The sequence below is a fragment of the Megalops cyprinoides genome, chromosome 17, assembly GCF_013368585.1.
Source record: "Megalops cyprinoides isolate fMegCyp1 chromosome 17, fMegCyp1.pri, whole genome shotgun sequence".
Classification (NCBI taxonomy): Eukaryota; Metazoa; Chordata; class Actinopteri; order Elopiformes; family Megalopidae; genus Megalops; species Megalops cyprinoides.
In genome coordinates this window covers 6,632,219-6,653,264 of record NC_050599.1, presented here as the reverse complement: position 1 = coordinate 6,653,264, position 21,046 = coordinate 6,632,219, and the positions used below count along the sequence as shown (strand labels likewise).

The 21,046-nt window shown below is 48.1% G+C and overlaps 1 protein-coding gene across 1 annotated transcript in view; it reads left to right on the top strand.

Annotated features, from left to right (window-relative positions):
- atad2b (ATPase family AAA domain containing 2B) overlaps positions 1–21,046 on the top strand; it is an 86,948-nt gene that overhangs the window by 54,556 nt on the left and 11,346 nt on the right. Inside the window, exons 25-26 of the mRNA XM_036549778.1 lie at positions 9,016–9,558; positions 13,196–13,311. Coding sequence (XP_036405671.1) covers positions 9,016–9,558; positions 13,196–13,311 — 659 coding nt within the window. The remainder of the gene's footprint in view (positions 1–9,015; positions 9,559–13,195; positions 13,312–21,046) is intronic.

Below are 21,046 nucleotides of genomic sequence, written 5' to 3'. Positions count from 1 at the left end.
CCGGCGCGTTTTCGCTTTTCAATCCACCGCTGATAATGCTGTTCCGTCGCTTAAACGTCTCAGGACCGCTGTGCGTGTACTACATAATTGTATCAGATGGGGGAGTGAATTGCCAGACAGAATCTCCGCTTTCGAACCGTGCCAAAAATTCAAATGAGGGGAAAAAGGCCGAAATAAACCGCCTGCCTGTCGTTCTCCCCTCGCCGGCAGCCCCCCTTGCCTCTCCCGGGTCGAAGAAGGCGCCGGAACAACGGGCGGCTCTCGCTGTCGCTTTCGGCTTGGCCCTTCAGCCACACATCATATTTAATTTCTTTATGAACATTTAATAGCTCCTGTTTTGTATTCATTTGAATTTCACGCTTTCATAATTGCCTTTATTAAAACGGGGCTGTCTCTTGCATGCATTGTTTATGAGCTGCAGGTTTTTTTTCGTTTTTTGTTGCGTCTGTGTGTCTGAATTTAGCAGCTGTCCGTAGCCTCGAAAGCAGCCCTCCTGAAGTTGAACATGCTGGCAAAACGGTCTGGGATAACGATGTCGTTAAGATGATGTGCTTTCAGGGCGTTCACAAAGCAAAGTGTGGATTCACAGTGTTGTAGCTGCGTAGCCTGTTCTGCCTGCCTTCACAGCTCCCTGTAAACGGGCAGCTATCTGAGATCCTTATTTCCGCACACGCCGCCGCTCCCACCTGTAACGTAGCGTAGCTGTCAGCCCAGGCGGCGGAGAGATCCCTCATTGCGCCCTTCCTCTTTCTCTCTCCCCTCCCGCGTTCGGCGGTAAGCGCACGGCTAACCTTTCCGTCAAGGACAGAGCCGTGCGATCCTGAGGGCGGTAAATTTGCCCAGAATGTACTGTACCAGATCAGCTTTGCTCGGCTGTCCAGAACGGGGCGTTTGGAGAGCGGGGGGTGGGGGGCGTGCGTCTGTGCCCGGCCGAGCGGGGAGGGCGTCCCGGGTGCTGTCACTCCGCAGAGGTGCGGCGGGCGCTGTAATGCACGCGGTATTTTTAGCGCGTGTGGCGAGTGGCGTCCGCTGCCAAATGCATTGGGGCCCGAGCTGCTCCGGCTGCCCGATTTGATTAGCCTGCCGGTGAGCGCCGGCCTGCTGGAGCCTCGCTGGGAGCCTGGCAAAGCCTGCCGCTTTTCATCCCCGCGCCCCCTGCTCATACACACGCACACACACACACACACACACCTACTCCACAACCCCCCAGTCCTGCTCCACAAGCTCATACACACACACCACAACCTCCTAACCCTCCTCCACACACTCACACACGCACACACACACACTCCACAACCCCCAGTTCTGCTCCACATGCTCATACACACACACCACAACCTCCTAACCCTCCTCCACACACTCACACACGCACACACACACACAGAACGATATCTAAGTGCACAGTTAATTCAGAATATTAAATTGGTTTTGACTTTTTGCATTGATCAAGGAAATCTTTAAGTACTGCCACCATCATGTGGTGGAGAGAGTAAGGGGGAGAGAGTGGAGGAGAGAGAGAAAATGGATCATTTTTCCATTTTTTCCTCGGAGAAGCCAATGTATCAATCAGGCACTTTGGTCACAGAGTGACCCTGGGGCGTCACTCAATAAAAGCCCCGTCTGAAGCTGAAGACGAAACCAGTATTTCTCCACCAACCACCATCCTATTTAATATCCTACGAAAAGAGAGTTCTTTCCTCTTTCGTTTTCTTTCATTTATTCCCTCCTCCTTCCTTCCCGGCTGGATTGTGCTCGTAATCAGGCCGAGGGACAGCGGCCCAAACGGAGCTGACACTTTAAGCAGACCTGTCCCCCTGCCACGCTCGATGTCCCACAGGTGTCCGGGAGCCGGACCTCCAGGCAGGCGCAGAAGGGTACAGAGAGAGCGCACAGAGTGACATCACGAGCCTGTACGACAGGCCCTCGCTCCCCCGCCTCACCCTGTCTGAAATCGCTCTCCGTACAGAGCGCGCAGCCCTGAACCCTAACCCTGCCCCGCGGGGGCACCGGCGCCATCAAGGGTCCCGCCAGCAGCAGCGGATCAATATTTCATTACCGTTTCCAACCGGAAGGTGCAATCCTGTTAATGCCAATACATACTTTGAGAGAGCTGTGAATTAGAAGCGTGGGAGGACTAGTGTAGCGTGTTTTTTTTTTTTTTTTTTTTTTTTCCCCTTCATAAAGATGGAGTTAGTCAAGGCGGGGTATGCAGTCCACCCATAAAGCTGTTTTGCTTTTAGTCAAATCTGGAATGTTGTTGTTTTTTTCAGCACAATATACATCTTTCTTAACATTTTGGTTCAGGCCTATATAATGACAGCCCGTCAGAGAGCACGTCGAAACTTGTCATAAGACCAGACGTGGATTGGTCTTTTAATGGTTAGATCAAAGTATTCATTTACTAAGATGCTAGGAAATATCGATTGCTACCCGGCCGTGCAGTCAGGTGGCCTAGAATCGTGACTGACCCGGATTTGCGACAGAGAACCCCCCCACCCCCCCCCCCCCCCGCCCGCCCTTTCTCCCTCCCCCTCACCGAACGCAGACAGTCTCTTTCTGCCATCAACTTAATTCGACTCACTGTAAATACAATCCGTCTTGCGCCGCCTTCCTCTCAGCCGAAAATGTTTAATAACATTCCCAGCGTGGGCAAGATGAAAAGTCGCCGCAGTTTTGTGCGCCGAAGCGCTCGGGCGCATTAATATTGGAGAGTGTCCAAAAGCCCATCATCGCTCCATAAATGTGCTGCCAGGGCTCAATCAGAGATCTCGTTTTTCATTAGTCAGGCGTATAAATAATTCCCCGGGATCATCCCCATCAGAATCGACTGTCCCCGGCTGACATTGCGCGTCCCTGCGAGATTTTGTTTCCAGACAAAAGCCGTGTTTGATTGCCTGCTTAACGCGCAAGGTGATGCATCCGGGCCCTGTGACACGACTTGCATAACCGGGTCCGCTTTCAGATCTGTTTTATTTTTCCCCATCTACTGAAAGACCGGTGGGCATTAGAGGAGATCAGCTGGGTGCGTGCTGCCATTTTTGATCCCGTGTAGAAGCGGGGGCCGGTCTTTCTCTAAGCCCTCGCCTAATCAAACACTTAGGCTTCGCTTTTTTTCTCTTTTTCGGCCTCTCGTTCACTTCCACCGTTTTTAAGAGAGGCCAAAATGTTCATTTTCTGCTTGTCATTGCAGTAGCGTCTTGTCACATGTTAATGAGAGGAATAGCATCACGGTAAATTAAATGGCGCCAATGCCAATTTTTATGTGAAGTTTTCATATCCAATATGCGCAGCACAAAGGACGGAATACATATCAGTTCTCCCAGCATGAACGCTTCTCAAAATGAGAACATGGGCAATGAGACCATGTAGGTAAATGTATTTAAAATGTATTTAAAAATGCTTTTGACTCTGTTTTGGTGATGTTATTTTTGTGATGTTTTTATGACTGATTGGGATTGGGGTTCAGCACTTGGGTAGTGGGCTGTAAGGATTAGTAGAGAAAAGTTAAAGATGAACAATCCTTGCAGCATCCCCCAGAGGGCCATTAGTTGACTAGCTGTGTGTTTGTTTTATCATGCATTACATGTTATTCATGTATTATGGTATTATCATGTTTTATTTATTTTACATTTTAATTGCCTATTGTAATTTTGTCATGTGTTGACACATACTACATGACAAAAGTAAATTAAATAATAGTAATAATATAGTAATAATACATTTTTATCTGAAGGTTAATTTAGAAAATATTTGTCCCACATAAAGGAAGGACTGTGTAGCTGAAACCTTGTGAACAGTACTTGAAAAAATAGAACCTGGTTTAGGGGGAAGAAAGCATTCACTGGTAATATTGTGAGGTTGTTAGAGTGCGAATTGGATGTATTCATTATTTATTTAAAATTTGTTTGATAGGCACAATCGATATTTTGCAAAGTGAAATCAGACACGTTCAATGCATTTTAATGGGGTTAGCCACAAAGCTAATTTTCAGCTGTCATCTCTCAGCAGGCAGTAGGTCGGTCGTGCCCCCTCACCATTACATGGTAGGGTTCCGACTTTCAAAACGCCTGCATGCAGTTCACCTTTCACTGATAAAAACTGTGAGTACAGATGCGTTTTTGTAAGCAAGGTGGTTTTCAAAAATGTATTTGGTTTCGATATTAAATGGTGTGCTTTTGGCAGTGGTGGAGAGAGATAGCTGTCGTTATTCCAATGCCGCCAATGGAATTCCGCTTCTCCAGTGGCAACAGTGACTCTCACAACCAGTACAGCTTCTGTTTCTGCAAGAAGCCATCACCTGCAGTGATTTTACAGCAAGCTCTTTAAAACCCGCACACAGTGAGGCTGAAAATAACCTGAAGTCTATAATAAGTCTAAAATCTACTTCACATGTACTGCAAAGGGTGAAAATTGGCTGCTTTTTGGAACATTGTTGGTGACTCCTATTTTTTTTTTTAAATCATAATTTGTGACTATAAAAATACTTGCCTACTTGGCTGTAGTATCTAGCGTTGGTCCAATTAGTCAGACTGTCTTTAACCTAATTGGGTCAGTTCAAGAACACGTCCTTCACCTCAAAATATGATTGGCTTAGGTCTGCCCAATAGCTCAATCTATTGGTTCAATGGTGTTTCATGAAGCCTCTCTTCCATCTGAGGCTGAAGCCTCTCTTTCATCCATATGAAACGCATTGTTTGGTGTGAGTGTGTGATATACCCAGTAATACTTGTAAAACTATCTGGTAAATAAATCTAGTAAATGTGACATGAAACATGCCTATTCAGTTTCAAATGTAAGAGATACACATTTTTAATTTCCTTGCTTTTTTGTTGTTCTTAAGAGCCTTTTTTTAACGGACAGGATAAGACAGATTTGTGATAATGGACTGAAAAGTGTTTTGCTCCAGCTGATCATTTTTGAAACACGCAGGGAAGCATTTTATGGTTTATGTTTATATCTATATAACGTTATTATTTCACACTGTGTGATATGTGCCACAGTGCTTTTAATTATTGCAAAGTGCCCTGCTGTTCCAAGCTGTAGAGTCTCCAGCCCCCCCCCCCCCCCTCCCTTATATCAACCCTGTGTAAGTAGCATTCAGGCTTGGGCAGTTTGCATGCATTATTAAAGAGCTGAAGATGACAGCTAATTTCCCCTGCATTCCATCTCACCTTCCCATTATACAGAAAGAGACTGTGATTATATGATAATATTCTGCACCCCCAGGACTCCAGCTCCAAAACTTACACTCCTCTGACCAAAGGGCATTCAGTGTGATAGTGTGTGGGTAGGTTCCATGGGCTGGGATCTGTTTGGAGGGGGTTGGAGGTGCAGTTTGGTGTGTGTGTGTGTGTGTGTGTGTGTGTGTGTGTGTGTGTGTGTGTGTGTGTGTGTGTGTGTGTGTGTGTGTGTGTGTGTGTGTGTGTGTGTGTGTGTGTGTGTGTGTGTGTGTGCGCGTGCGCGCGCGTGCGTGCGTGCGTGCGTGTGTGTGTGTATATGTTTGCCAGTGTGTTTGTTCGCACAGAAAACTAAGTGTACTTCTTGTGTAAGATCCTGGTTTTGTGCTTTGGTTTCTCAGCTTCTCCGGCCATCCCCGAGCAGAACGACATCATTCTTAACAGGAGTGACACCTCTGGCTGCATGCATAGCAAACAAAACATGCCACTCTCATTGTTAAGTCCCCCTCACCCCCCCCTGCTGTTCCCTGCAAAGCAATTGAAAGGTTACCTGAACATGGAGAACCGCCAGCCAAAAGCACAGCTATGAATAATTACCCAGTTTTGCAAGGTGACATTTATAAATGAAATCTCAATTCTGAAGGGCAAACTGGGGTCCGGTGATTAAAAAAAAAAAGGCACGGGCTTAAACGCAAAGGCTAAGAAACGGAACTCGCCATGTGCCCCCCCTCCACCAACGCAAAAGCAGCTATTCATATTCTCCATTCCCCCATGGATGAGGCACATCATAGACGCATGTCTGTCACATCACAAAAAAAAAATATCTAACGATCTGCCTCACAGGTCTTTTTTTTTTTTTTTACTCTTTCTTCACGGGCTCAGCTGTTTGCTCCTACAGTGAAGCTGGGAAATTAACAAGCCATGCATGAAGGGTACTGATTGCCGTATGCCGGTGCTCTCGATGGTGAAAGGTACCGGCCCCGTTTCGCCCGTTCTCATCATCCCGCCAGCGGCTCCTTGCCGCTCTCCTTCAGGAAGCGGCGGTCTCCGTGGAGACGGTGTCCACCGCCGCACTGGTGCTGGGCGCAATCTGAGGGGACTTCAGCTCGCTTTCTGGAGAGGGGCCCTGGCCGCGGCTCTCCCTTTTTCTCAAATCTAGACTGGGGAAAACAAGACAGATGAACTCAAATCGTGTCCCTTGTTTCCCTCCAGTGTAAGAGATGAAAGGAATCTTCTTCTCTGTCCAAAAATAAAGATACAAATTTGGTTCCCAGTTTCTTAAGGGAATTCGTCTTAGCCCAAGCTCGGTCCTGTCTGAAAAGGATGCCCGCTGTTTGTGATGGAGAATTATTCAACAGCCTGTTCAAACGGATGGTAAAATAACTCTCTGCAGGAAAAAAACTAATGTAATCCAAGTGCAACCTATTAAAAAAAGCACTTCTGTAAATTAGGGCTGTGGAGATGAGTTGATTAATTGGTCAGATCAATCAAATAAACTTTTACTGGCATCTTACTGGCATCTAAACATTTAGTTCCAACCACTGTTAACCCTTTGTTGGGTATGTTCTAATAAACAGTATTGGGACTATGGTAGTGAGTTTTTTAAACCCACTAAATGCTGTATTCAGGTGGCTACCAACTTATATTGGCCACTGTGAATCAGTAGTCGATTTACAGCAGATTGACTCCACATAACAAGCTACCGTTAGGTATGATTTCACAGATATTCAACAATTAGCTAGCTACCTGGGTAAGTTTTGAATCATGCTGCTAAATGAATGGGAAAAATTAAAGGAAAAAGGCTGCTTCATTACAATATCTCTATGTTAGCTAGTAAAACTGTCTTGATGTATTGTTGGAGCAGGCTAGTGGGCAGTGTCATTTACATGCAGAGTGTCCTTTTACAAAGGGAAGCGTCAAGCTGCAGGAACAGGAAGGGGGTGCTTACACAGCAGACGGTGCTGCTTTATGACACATAAGCGATCTTATAAATCGACAATAAATGGACTCCTATAGATGTGACAGGTTGGACCTAAGTAGAGGTGCAATAAATGGTGCCCTAAACATGCATTCAGTTGGAACATTAGGAGGGGTAAGGATTAATATTTGAGTTTCATTTTTCTCCAATATTTGTTCTGGTGTTTTGGCTTGTGCCATGGTTCACCACAAAATGTTTTAAAAGCAAGAAGCCAGTGACCGTGCTTGTGGTACAGGTGACGGTTTTAAAACCCCTGAGAAGAAAAACAAAACGCGTTTTGCTCGTCCATCACTAAGACATTTCTGTCTTGTTCTATTTTCTGGCTTGAATATTTACAGTAGCTCCCACTCACACTGTTGCTGGTGTGGTTTTAATGCGGGGCGAATCTGCTACTCTGCAGTTTCCACTGATGTTAACTTCATGCTGTTATTGGTTTGTTTGGATGCAGTAGCGTGTTTCTGCGCAGCTGATAGATGTGTTTTGGTGCTAATTTCCCTCCTTTGCTAGTGGAGCTCTGCTGTGCATATTATGCTACATTCAGTCAGCATGCCTCAAATGGGGTCAACAGCGAGGTATAATGAGGTCACAGAACACTCCCCCCGCCAGCCGCCTTCTAATTGCCTGCTCGTAATTATTTTTCCGAACGTGCCAGAGAATCTTCCGCGGCGTTCAGGTACGGGAATCGGGAGCCGCTAATGTAATGGTCTGCACGCAGTTCCATACGATCTCATGTGTGACTTTGCATCGTAAGTGTATTTTTCCCTGTGCGCGCGGCCGACCGTGCCGAATTCTCACACCGCTAATCTCATTAACGAGGACGGTCTTCGCGTTGCCCGCCTCTGAGTTTAGAACCCTGAAACAGAGCTGGAAAAGACGGCATCGCGTCACATCACGGGGGTTTGTGATGGAGGATGAACTGGAGGGCTGGTCTGCCTTGCTGAAGAAAGTCGTCTTCTGCCCTGTTTGGTGTGCATCGTCCTCTTTCTTGTTGTCAGCTAACACCCACCCCACCTCCTCCCCAAGATGATTTTCAAAATTGAATTCTGGCTGGTATTTTGTCTGCAGAGACCATTATGCTTTCCCCAGTAACAGTTTAGCTACAAAGTGTGGAATTGGCAAGCTGAAGTTCCGTTGCGTGAAAAATCCCTTTTGCCAGTTTGCGGTTTCCCCGCAGTTTGAGTGGTGGAGCCTGGTTTTTGGATCTCTTCCTCCGCCCACCCCCCTCCCTTCCTCCCCCCACAGGGTGACCATCTGTCGCCGGGCATGTTTCCCGTCCCGGGATCCACCTCCCCCTTTGTTTCTGTGTCCTGGCTCTCGTTGGTTTGTTCCGTGTCTGCTTGTTTTTGATTATGTCGGAAGGGGGCCCAGCGCAAAGCAATCGATTCCGCAGACAGAAAACAATCGAGGCGCGAGGGGAGGGGAGGCGGGGGCACGGAGCTGTGGATTTAATTGGTTGCCTGGCAATTGAGAGTACATCATTCTTGATACACCGGCAGCTGCATATAGTCCGGCAGGAATATCCCTGCAAAAATACAAACAGAGGATGTTTGCCTTTGATTTGCAGTGCATGTCTGGCTGCTTTGTGTTTTCAATTAGAGTGTAAAACATGTGGGTTTTTCACTGCGCAATGCATCACAACAATTACCCGCAGACAGGAGGTGCGCTCTCCTTCCTGCTCGCTCTGCCTCTGCGGCTCGGAGAACGTGCGTCGCAGTTGGGCAGAAACTTTCCCAAACGGTGAAACACAGATGATTAATGTGTCTGTGCGAAGGCAATTTTTGGTGCTCCGCTCTGATCGAGCACCAACTGTAAGAATGTGATGTGTTAAGCTTCGGTAACACCCAAATCTCTTGATTGCAGATCACCTGAAGCGCAAGGCGAGGCGGCGGCCTTCCTGGGGGCGGGGCATTATCCGGAAGAAGAAGAGCTACGGGAAGAAAGAGGAGGCGGAGGGGGAGGATCCGGACGAGGGGGCGGGGCCCGACGACGGTGGGGAGGAGTCCAACGCCGCGGGCCCCAGCGACTCCGCCCTCACCCAGGATGAGGACTCATGCGACACCATGGACCCGCCTCCGGGCCAGAACGGTCCGGAGCACAACGGCCACACCCTGTCCACGGAGGAGGAGAACTCCAACGAGCCGCCCGCGCCCAAGGAGGAGACGACGGCGCCCCCCGACCCCCCGCCGCAGGACTGCATGAACGGGGACGAGTCCCTCGACAGCCTGGACAGCGAGGCCAACCGGAAGGAGCTAGGGGGAGAGGAGGGGGCCGCCGGCGCGCCGTCTGCGCCTCAGGAAGTCGCCGTCTCCGACGAGGGGGACGGGGAGGAACGGCAGGGAAAGGAGGACCCCCAGCTCACAGCGGGACCGTCCGAGGCAGGCGAGGGGGACCCCGGTAAAGAAGGTATGAGCCTCATTTACAGTGCAGTACATTACGTGCAATTAGCAGACACTCTTACATTACATTACAGGCATTTAGCTGACACTTTTATACAGAGAGACTTATATCGGTTACAGTTTTTTACAACGTTATCCATTTACACAGGGGGATATTTACTGAGGCCGTTGTGGTTTGGTACCCTTCCCAAGGGTAAATCCCAGCGGGATTCGAACCGACAACCTTTCAGTTACAAGTCCTGCTCCATAACCACTATGGGACACTGGTGCTCTTACACAGAGTGCCTTCCAGCACAGTAGAACATGAGTGTATCCTTTCATGTTAAATGAGCAACAGTGTCACACCACTGTAGCAACACGCACAGACCAGTGAGAGTGAGCGTAACACCATTCAAGCGCTACCACAATTCAACTTGTGCAATGTGGTTATGGAATGGCATAGTGGTTAGCCAGCTGGGCTCGTGACCCAAAGGTGTTTCAGTTCCCTGTTAGGGCGCTTCTGTTTTACCCTTAATCCTCACATTACCTTATTTTCATTTACCAGACCCTATTATCCGGAGCGACTAACATAGGTTACAATTTTTATATGTCATCCATTTATACAGCTGGATATGTACTGAGGCAGATCTGGTACCTTGGTGCCTTGCCAGGGGCACAACAGCAGTGTCCCATTGAGGAATCGAACCAGCAACCTTTCCGCTATGAGCCCTGGTCCTTACCATTGTGCTACCCTCCTCCCTGATCAAGGCTCTTACCCTGAAATACTGCAGTAAATATCCAGCTGTATGAAAGGAGAAATAAACCTGTGAGACACAGAAAGTTTGAGTCTAGTCTGTGTCATTAGCCAACAGCGGCCGGGAGTCTGCAGCAGCGGAACGTAATTGGCTCTGTTTGGTTAGTGTGGGGGTTAGCGCGGGCTACCTTAGCTGCACTGCTCAATGCCGCCCTACAGGGACTTATCAGGTGCTCCTGGGGCTCTTGAGTGACGTCAGTGATAGATGCGCCCGTCCTCAGTCCTGCATTCGCTCTCCTGCGGTGCATCGTGGGATTTCTGGTGTGAGATAGTCATTGGTTGCGTGCGAGTGTAACGGAGGATTATATTGGCCGTGCTTCACCGCTCCTTTGCAAAGTGCAGAGGATGTTGTAGCGAGGCAGGCTTAATGTACAAATTCCCATTCCAGAGCCGGGGATAAAAAGGAAACAAGCATAGCTTAGCTGCAAACCTGCAAGCTATTGAAGATACTCTGGTTAATTAAAGCTGCTGTCTCACTGGTTCTCGCTCGATGACTCATTCCATCCACATCGATATGCATAAATCTAGCTGAGAGGTCACTGGCATCTAGGTTTCACCTTTTCACCTGAACACAAGGGAACTAGAGGGAAATGTGTGTGCATTAAAATCCTGCAACTCTGAAAATGGTTTGCAGCACCCCTGATAACCAGATTCTTTTCCTCCAACTGCTCTTTTTTTGGAAACTCTGTGGAGACAGTTACACCATATTACACAGTTCATAATGTGTGTTTAAGGACAGTTCAGTTAGGAATTTATGGGAACTTGGTGTGCACATGAGTTGCCGCACCTAGCTGTCTTCCTACCTTCAGAATTTCTCAAATTGCACTTGGCATATACGGATCGCAGTTACAAATGATGATTCTTCTGTCTTCATGGAGCCCTGGTCTGGGGACTATGAAATGCAGAACATCCTTGTAGGGCCGTACTCCTAACACTGTCACGGTACATTCAGATACAGAGCAATAATCTGCTAATACGTGATCCTTACATAAATACAGAATAAAATTGATATTTGATTATTCCGTCGCTCCCCAGATTAAGTTTTCAAGCACTCATACCCTGTGTGAGGCTCTCTGTATGAAGTTCGTTTTGAGTAAATAATGACTCAGTGCAAAGAGGTTTGCGTTCACTCACTCTCTGGCAGGAGCATTAATGATAGCGGTGAAATATTTATAATTTCTTACAGGCTTATTGGGCCCTCATTGCCTTTTTTCTTTGAAGAGGGGTGGGGGGGAGGGGGGGATTTATTGAAAGTGTACTGCAGGAGACGGTTGTTGGAGAGGGGTGTTTTATTACTGATGACAACTGGTGACCTAAAAGCACCCAGAGAGTTGCATGGAAATTGGAACAGGGCAGTAGCTGAAGGAAGGGTGTCATATTTAAGCTCATCCTACCGCCTGTAAAGCACGATTATGCCAGTTCTGCCCTGTTGCAGCAAACTCCTCATCGCATCAAGAAATGACATATCCCAGAATGCAGTTCAGCAGGAAATGACATACCCCAGACTGCAGTTAGCAGCGTCAGGGCTGTGCTTGGACCCAGGACCTGTCCCCAGTGACTCACTTAGTAGGCCTGTAGGCCCTCATTATTGTATGCAGATGAGAAAGAATACAAGTCATTGTTTTTACAGCGTTCAAATTCTGGTACAAGTAATGGATTAATGATCTCATGGTTGAATGTTACAAGCTTGTGTCTCATCCCTAATGCAGTTCAGCCTAAAATCCTTAGTTCTCAGTAATAATTTCTTTCAGATCTACCTTAAGGGCGCGTCTCTCCAGCCAATTGCAGCTGTACAGCAGAGAGTTTGTCCAAATTAACTGTTAGGTTTTGGGTCTGTATCAGTTGTCTAATGTAAATTTGATTATGAAAAAGGAAGCAGTTCTCATGCTTGTGCTGCTCTTATTGTGATTAAAGAGAATACTTTGCAGATAAGGCACAGAGTACAGGAGAATGTCTTTTCTAATGTGGACTGCAGATGATATGTGAAGAGCTTGGCTACCTATCTAAGAGTGAGCGCAGTTGAAGACAGATTGCGTGTGGTAACTTGCTCAGGATAAACCTGGGGACCTTCTTGTGCTCTGCATCACCCCATCGTCATCTCTGGGGTTGGATAGCACACTGTAGGCCTGGGTCGGTTCCCTGTGGGGACTCCCTTGACTTCCCTCAGGTATAGCTGACTTAAACCTGATTCAGGTTAGAGGAAACAGTGCCTCTCCCACCACAGCAAACGAGCACTACAGCAGTGGAGATCAAATGAATTGCTGCTCCATACACAGAATGCACATTACCCTGTGAAGACTGTGGAAGTACTCTCCACCTTCTCTGTGCCCCCCCCCATAGATGTGTTTTTCTCTGGCTGCCCTTTGCTCTGAAGCATTTGCCATTCATTTATCTGCTCCGCGCCATCTGCGCCCAGCCTATAGGCATCGGCTGCGCTTGATTTATGACGGCATGCCCGGAATTATAAAGGAGCGAGCTGAAAACCCCTCACTGGCAGCAGCAGCCTGCCGCTCTCCCGCGCAGCTTCAGCCCTCGCCATCGAGTAAATAACGGCCAACGGAAAACATCCTGCGAGCGGCATCATCATCTGTTTCCACCGGCCCGGCGCTCCAACCCCCCCCTCACAACCCCCCCCCGCAGGCACGCTAATGAGTCACCGCAGGGTGACGCTTTCTGACCGCCACTGCCCTTTTCTGATGCAGGGGGAAAGGGTTTAAAAGGTCTGCAATATCTAGCGAGCCTCGGTGTGTAGAAGCGTGTGGATGATGCTGTGTGTGTTTTTGTTATACCTCACCCCCCCGCTCTCCTTGCCCCCCCTTATCCTCTCCGCCCTCTTTGTCCTGTACGGCAGGTGTGTCCAAAATGAAGAGATGTAAGAAGGCTCTTCCTGAGCAGCTGAAGGCAGCACCAGCCGAGGACTCCCCCCAGCCGCCCCCCCCTCTCGTGGTGGACTACGAGCGCTTGAAGGTGAGGTATGCGCGTGTGATACACACACGCGCACGCACACACACACACACACACACACACACACGGCTGGCTCTCATACTGGAGTTTATAAGAGAGCCCAGGGAGTCAGAGCCATCCTCAATGGCCCTCGGCTGCAGGCACGTCCTGGACAGACAGGAAGTGACTCACTGGCCCCCGCTTTCTCCATTCAGTTCCCCAACACCGGCGCGCTGCTGTTAACCTTGATGTAAAAGCATTGGGCTTTGTCTCAGAAAGAACAGGTAATTGCTAGTAGTTTTATTGAGTACTTCGTATTATTCCTCTGTGTTAAAAATGATTAATACTTCACTTCATTAAAAAAAAAGGTTGAAGCACATTTGTAATTGTGAGCCGACCTTTCCAGACATTTAGCATTGTGTGGTGTTTGAATATAGCCTAGCTGTGTAGTGCAGGCCCCAATACAAGGCACAGCGGAAGAGTCCTGGTCACTCGATAATATGACCTGTAAGAGAAAGGAATGTGAAAATTGCTCTAGCTCATATGAATGGACAAGGAGTAACAGTGACAGCTATCGCGGGGTAATTTTTTACACACCAGTGATGAAGTGCATTTCACCAGCTGCTGCTGTTTTTAAAGAAACCGTGCCGCTGTTGTGACAGAGATGGAGAACTCGAACGGCTGATGGCTGAACTGATTGATAGCTGTTCTGGGCTATAAAACGTTCTCCGGTGCGGCCGCTAATGAACAGCGCACTGTTATTGTTAGGGTTTACAGTTACTGTTATCAATCTTAGTGCCTTAACCCTGTAAGATGAGAAAGTTCTTTTACTACAGAACAGATCCATCTCTCTGGCCACCTTCCTGCTGCCCCATGTGATTATTAACTTCATGTACTTTTACATACACTCCTTCAATTATACTCTTTTTGGAGGCATTGTTGCTGTAACAAATTTAAGCCGTAGGAAGCAGAAATTTGCTGACTTAACGTCACGGGAGAAAGGAAATCTTCTAATTATTGAAATAGAACAATTGAAGCGAGAAGAATGTTAATCGGGGAATAGATTGCATCACTGATCCCCGGCAGGATTTGGGCGCAGGGATAGATAGAACATCTATTGTTTTCCGCATAATGCTTCTGATTTTTCCACTGAACTCTGCGCAAATTGGCGCGGGCGCAGAAAAATTAGAACGGTGATGATCGGAGTCGACTTGTTTCAGAATAATCCACGAAACTGGAAATCTCACAGCTTCTTCTCATTCCAGACCATTAAGAATGTTATTCAGAAACGGCTCCAGTTAATATGTCTGTAATCTCCCGAGCGCGGCAGTGCTGGCTTCTGAATGTGGGATAACCTATTGTGAATTAATGATGGATTACAAGCCAACCAAAATGGCTGAAGTCTTCAAAGCATTGGCGGGAGCTGTTAATTAGTCTGTACTTTCCGCTCGTACCCTGCCTTCCTGCACCACTCCTCCAGTGGACACGGCAAAACAGCGCTACCTTTAAGGGATTCGCAGTGATTATGAGTGACAGGCTGAAGAAGCCGTGGAAAGACCTGAGTGGAAATAATGGAATAATTGATGTTTCCCTGGTAAAGAGCTGATGATTCAGTAAAGTGGAGCGTAAGGGAAAAAGCAGCTTTGCAGCAGTATTGTTGGCGCCGGGAGGGGGAGCGGGGGGGTTAGGGGGTGCGTTTAGTCCTGCGAGTCCTCGGCTGCTCCCGGAGCGGAGCAGCGGCGGCGATGCACGGGAGCAGGTGTGGGAAGGGTCACGTCGCGCCGCCTGCGTGTTTCGGTCTCCGCCCCGCGTCGTCGCCTGCCCGCCTCGCCGCTGCAGCGGGTCCCGGAGCCGCGCGAAGAGGCTGCGACTTAATGCTGACTTCTTAATGAGCGCAGAAACCCGTGTGCAGGGAAGCACAACTGCTGCAGGTCTATGTACTGGCCGGAGCTGTGACCGCTCTTCTCTCAGGTCACAGCGTTTGATGCCTCTGCACCACTGGGCTCTGCACTGTATTGCTTCAGGGGAGAAATGCTCTTCATAGGTACATGAGGTGAAGAGCATACACAGTGTGAACCGCCCTGAATAAGGGAGTGTCACACCACAATGAAGATAGTGAGTTAGTATTGCATTGAAAGGTTCAGCTCCCTGCTGGGGCGCTGCTGTTGTACCCCTGGGCAAGGTGCTTAACACAGAATTGTGTTAGTAAATATCCAGCATTATCAGCGAATAGCATGTAAAACTGAGAGCATCTGCTAAACAGCAATAATGTAATGTGGTAATTGCGTTCTGTAAGCCATTTCAGCGGCACTGTGGTGGCTGTGAGCAGCAGCCTGGATGACATAAGCATCACCTCTCAGAGACCTCCAGGGTGTCCTCTCTCCGAGTCACACGTCCACCCCCATCCCAGCCTCTCCCTCATGCTGGGAAGCGTTAGCATGTTCCACACAGTGGGACGGGAGGTGACAGTCCCGCGGAGCGTAGCACCTAAGCTGCGGCCCTTTCCGGAGTTTGTTTGAAGGTGACTGGAGAAACACGCAGGCATTGTCATTGATCCATTGTTAAAGGAGAGTGCTGTTGTTTGCTCCTCTCTCTGACTGTGGCTGCTCGTAAACTCCCTTCATAAGGGTGTAGTCAACACTGGAGTGTGGCTGGGTGGAACAGAATAACCAGATGCATTCACAGTGCCGTGTGTGTGTGTGTTTATGTGCGTGTTTATCTGCCTGTGTGTGTTTCTGTACTGATGTGTTGACAGTTATGTACTTATGTGTTGCGCATGTTGTGCAGGGCTATTTCATGAGCCATTTTTAAGGGATACAGGGGGTCCTCGACTTACGTCGGAATTCCGTTCCTACGGCGCGACGTAACACGATTTTCGCCTTAAGTCGGAACTCACATACTGTACATAAGTACCTATGTCACTCACCTACGCTAACATAGTGGTATAATTATATCTATTATATCTATATCTATTATATCTAATTTCACTTCCATGGAGATGGCTTTCCTTTTCTTCGAAGCACTGCCATCAGAAGAGTCTGACTTACGCTTGGGAGCCATAATGAAGGACAGAAAGTTTCCAAAAAAACAACACAAATGAAAGAAAGCGAATGTAGCACATTCCAATATGGCGTACAACCTGTGAATGTTAACAAAGCCGTCTTCCTCGTATAGCGCCGCGTGACGACGTATTCGTCCGCGCCGCTCGCCGACTAGTTCCCGCGCGAAATTTGTTTTAACGTCGCAAACGCCGTACGTCGGAATGATGGAACAAGACTTTCTTAATAAATTTATGGGAAATGGCGACTGTAACCACGAAACGCCGTAGGTCGAGGACGTCGTAAACCGAGGACCTGCTGTTCTTTGTTACGTGTGAATCTCCTGCACACAGCTGTGTAGTTTAGCAGTCTTTTTGCAGTTTTGTGCCAGTAAAATAATCTGTTCTTTACCTCCGGTCACCAACTCTAAGCTCAAAATCTCTGAAACGTGATCGCAAACACTGACCACCTGAAAAGGAGGAAATGGACACTTCTGAAGTAACTGTGTTCTGATGTGTGAAGCCACGCTTTGCAGTCTCGTTGCAAAGTTGTACTGGCTGTTGAGTTCCTATCTCCAGCCATTCAGTGGGCTGCTGAGCAGAGGGCTAAAAACTGTTTTTTTTTTTTTTTTTCCAGAAGTGAGGAGTTTTGGTGCAGATTGCTCTGTGTTCATGGTTGTGTGGCTGCGTGACAGATGAAGATCTTTGATTGATTGGAACTGCCTTTGAATTTAGTTTAATATTATGGAATGAAACATGAAGTGTTACGGGTTGGTGAATTTGTGTTGGTAATGTTTTAATGATCGCGCTACACCTCTGTTAGTGTAACCCAATACGCTGTTTCAGGCTGTCAGGTCATGATGGTTTTAGGGTTTTTTTTTTCCTGAGGTACCGATGTATCTTCAGAGATGCTCCCCTGGGTTTTCAGCACCATGGCTATGGCGGCGATTTAGAGTGAATATCTGAGTGCAAATTGGATGGCCGCCGCTTGAAGTGATTCCGCCACCGGTGGATGGGCCGGGTACAGACACGAACATAATTGGTGTAAAAATCACTCCTCTAAAGTGCACCGAGCCGCGCCTTATCTGACCGCAACACCTCATATTACAGCGCGGTCTCGTGTGCTTCTCTGTAGCCCTGGGGCATTCGGAGCAGGCCTCCCCCCGACACCGACCGGCGCATCCCTTCCCTGTTTCCATGCCAATCCCAGACCCCGCCGCCCCGACCACAGACCGTCCCCTCTGTAAATTAAACCCTTTTCCAAAGGCCGCCCGGCGAACGCGTGCCAGCTTAATCTGACTGCTTATTTGTGCACCTCTACCCGTAACCACCCCCCACCCCCCGCCCACAAAAAAAAGAGCAGATATCTTTAATAAACAGATCGAGGAGTAGGGAACTGTGAATAATTGGTTTTTGGTCGCCGGATTACGGATCAAATTGAATTTCCAGTGATTCAGATGAGAGTTGCCACTTAAGCAAATGTTCCTGGCTTCCTGGCACGCGGCCCTGTCGTGTATCAGAGGGGAAACGTATTTCACCTGCACGCGCTGGTGGCGGAGCCCTCGTCACGTGTGCCGTTTGGCCTCGGAGCTGCACCCTGGAATCCTCCTGAAGATGAAACGGTGTTAAGAGAGGCTGGATGTTGAGTTCGTCGTGCGGGGGATTGAACGTGAGGGGGGAGCTAGTTAAAGGGTCAAAGGTGTGTGATGGTAATTCGACACCGCTGACGGTTCGCGGGGGGCGCAGCAGCCCCCTGCCAGTGCGGGGGGTGGGTGACGTCGGTACACCTACCGCCGAGGCTTTGCAAACGCGTCACAGAGGAACACCCCCCATCCCAGAACATCCGTGAGTGAGACTCGAAGAGGGCAGCTCTTCTTCCGCAGGGAGAGCGTTTACAATCCCACAAAGACTAAGCAGCCTGCCTCTGCTCTGCCGTCCCCTTCCCTCATAGATCCGCGCTCCCTCCTTCACTCTGTCCTCCTCCTCCTGCTCCTCCTCCTCCTGCTCCTCTCCCGGCCGCGGCCCCCGCCGTCCTCCAGTCACACGGCTCTACTGCTTCTGCTCATTATCCTGACACTTTTATTCACTTTTTGTTAAAATATAAATAGCTGCGGAAGTTTTTTTTTTAAAGATTTAATGGAGCAGAATTAAACTTTGCGCGTCGCCTCATCTAATGGTTTTCAGAGGCAGCGCCAGGCGCTGGATGCCAACTCCAAAGATGCCACTGTATGGGTGCCTCCAAAGCCAGAGGTGTGAGAAATATGGTCCTGAACAAAGGGAGAATACTCAATATTTTCGTACCCCCATGTCTATTTTTAAGCTTCACACCTGAGGTATTTTATATTCATGTAAAGAAGTTGTGTCTTGGAGTGTGGGCTGGGAAAAAGCACACCTTTGTGTATGCACAGCGCGCCGCCTGTCACTGCATTAGCGCTCCTGGTAGAGCAGCATTAACTTTATGGAGTATTCCAGACCTGCCCTCTGTGGAATCAGTCATAATTGAGTACCTCCTCTTCCACCTGCGCTCGGGATGAAATCTGAAGTGAGAAAAGACAAATAGCGCCAGCGCTTTTAATTATTCATATGTCATCTTCCTGGTTGTTTAAAATACTCCTTGTCGGATACCCCACCCTGAGGGCAAAACAAAGTCCTGGTGCTCTTAGTCTGCCAGCGAAATCAATTGGACAATTAGGCATTAAGGTCATGCAGTTATGAACCCATTTATATACAGACATGCAGTAGCATGATTGACCAGTTGCTTGACCTGTGGACATACACTTGGCATGCAAGTCTCTCCCCCCCCGCCCCTTGAAACAATGGATATAATAATAGTTTAAAATATCCATTATTTTACAAGTTGGAGCTTATTTATATTCTTTAATGTGATGTTTAATTAGGTTGATGCTTTTTTCTTCTGTACACTGGCAGTATACAGACACCAGGGCTTTCTAATCTGTTTGGTAATTTGGCATCCTGCAGGAGCAAGTTAGAGAGGAACAAACTGATCGGTGGAGGGGGTCAGGGTAGTAGGAATTAAGCGAGGGGAGAAATAGTTGCTGAAGGTGTTAGGCTGGTTGTCTCAGGCTTTTGAAGCGCAGCTTTAGCTGAGTGACTTGCTTGCTGTGTGTAGTGTTTGTGTATATTCTCTGGGAGAAAAAGCTCACCCCTCTATCTCTTTGAGTGGCACAATGAATTAATTTATTTCTTAGCTGTCAGGTAGCCATGACTGTGCTCACGCTCTCTCTCTCTCTCTCTCTCTCTCTCTCTCTCTCTCTCTCTCTCTCTCTCTCTCTCTCTCTCTCTCTCTCTCTCTCTCTCTGGAAGGGACTCTGAACTGTGAAGTGTAACTGGTATGCTGTTTTATTTCTTTTCCAACAAGAGCCTGCAGAAGATAAAATGGTTAGTATTTAATTGTCTTTCCTAAACAGCAATAATTTTTAATGCTTTTGGAATTGAACGGGTAGAAATCTCACAGACTCAATTGCATACCTTCACACTTGCATACCTACTACAGTTACATCCTGATGTTGGCTACCTTCCACACCAAGAGTCCATACATTTACATTCCATTAGAGCCAGGAGCCCTTGCTGTCACCGCGTAACTTTCTCCCTTTGGTGTGATCGTCCAGCTTGGTGCCATTTCTGACGCTGCTTGGCAATATCAACCCTGCCGAGGCGATATCAGTCCATCAGCAGCCTCGCAAACTGGCCAATGGACCCAGCTCAAACCCTGTGCGCCGCAATGCTATGGTAATGCTACCATCGTGGCTATCATAAATGAGTTGTCACATTCAAAATAATGCAGATTGGAGAGCCATGTGACTTCCCATTTTACGGAGTACTGAAAGCATCCCCGCCTGCGTGTGGTTGGCTTCCCCACTCTTCAGTACCCCTGACCATGAGTTTGTAAGTGGTGTGCTGTACTGGCCTGACTGTTCGCTCCCTCTCAATAGCGTGTCCTAGAGTGACAAACCACGGCCCAACGTGACTGCAGCTCTCCTGAATCTCCAAGGTTGCGTACACGTTAAATACTTTAGGGCTGAATGGCGTGTTGGTGTAGCCGTCCTCACTACAGCTCTGTGTTGGTACAGCACTCTGTTGAAGAACAAAAGATAAAAAGGTGTGAACATCCATTTTAGATCTGAGACAGACGCGTGCACGAAGCCTGACACCAGGAACTCTCTCCCTGCGGCAGGAAGCTGAAATAGACGTAAACATGTTTCTGCTGGAAATAAAGAGAAACACTGCTGCTGTCATTCTCTGTATCTCAGCACAGCACAACACGCTTTCCTTTCCCCTGCCAGTGATTCCTGTGTGACCTTTTCTAAATGTAATCTGTGCTTTAAAATGCTGCATAACACTCGCTGCCACGTAAGTGGGTTCGTGTTGCACAGAGCTACACAAGGCGGGTAAGGTCGGGTTTGACTGAACCGGCCGGGTCAGCGTCCTTGCTCTTTAAGGCCACACCTGATGTTCTGTATTAAAGCCGTACGTCAGGTACATCAGAACAGCATGCCATTTGCGGAGTACACAGATAGGCCTTACCCTTTGTATCATTTTTTTATTTTTCAGAGGTTGAAAAATTGTATTATTCTTAAAGTGATTGCCCTCCAATTAGGGGCCCTAAAATGAGTCAAATGCCCCTCTCACCCGAACACTCCCCCAGCCAATCCCTGGTGGGAATTGCAGTAAAAAAAATCAAAAGTGTTGAGATCATTTGGC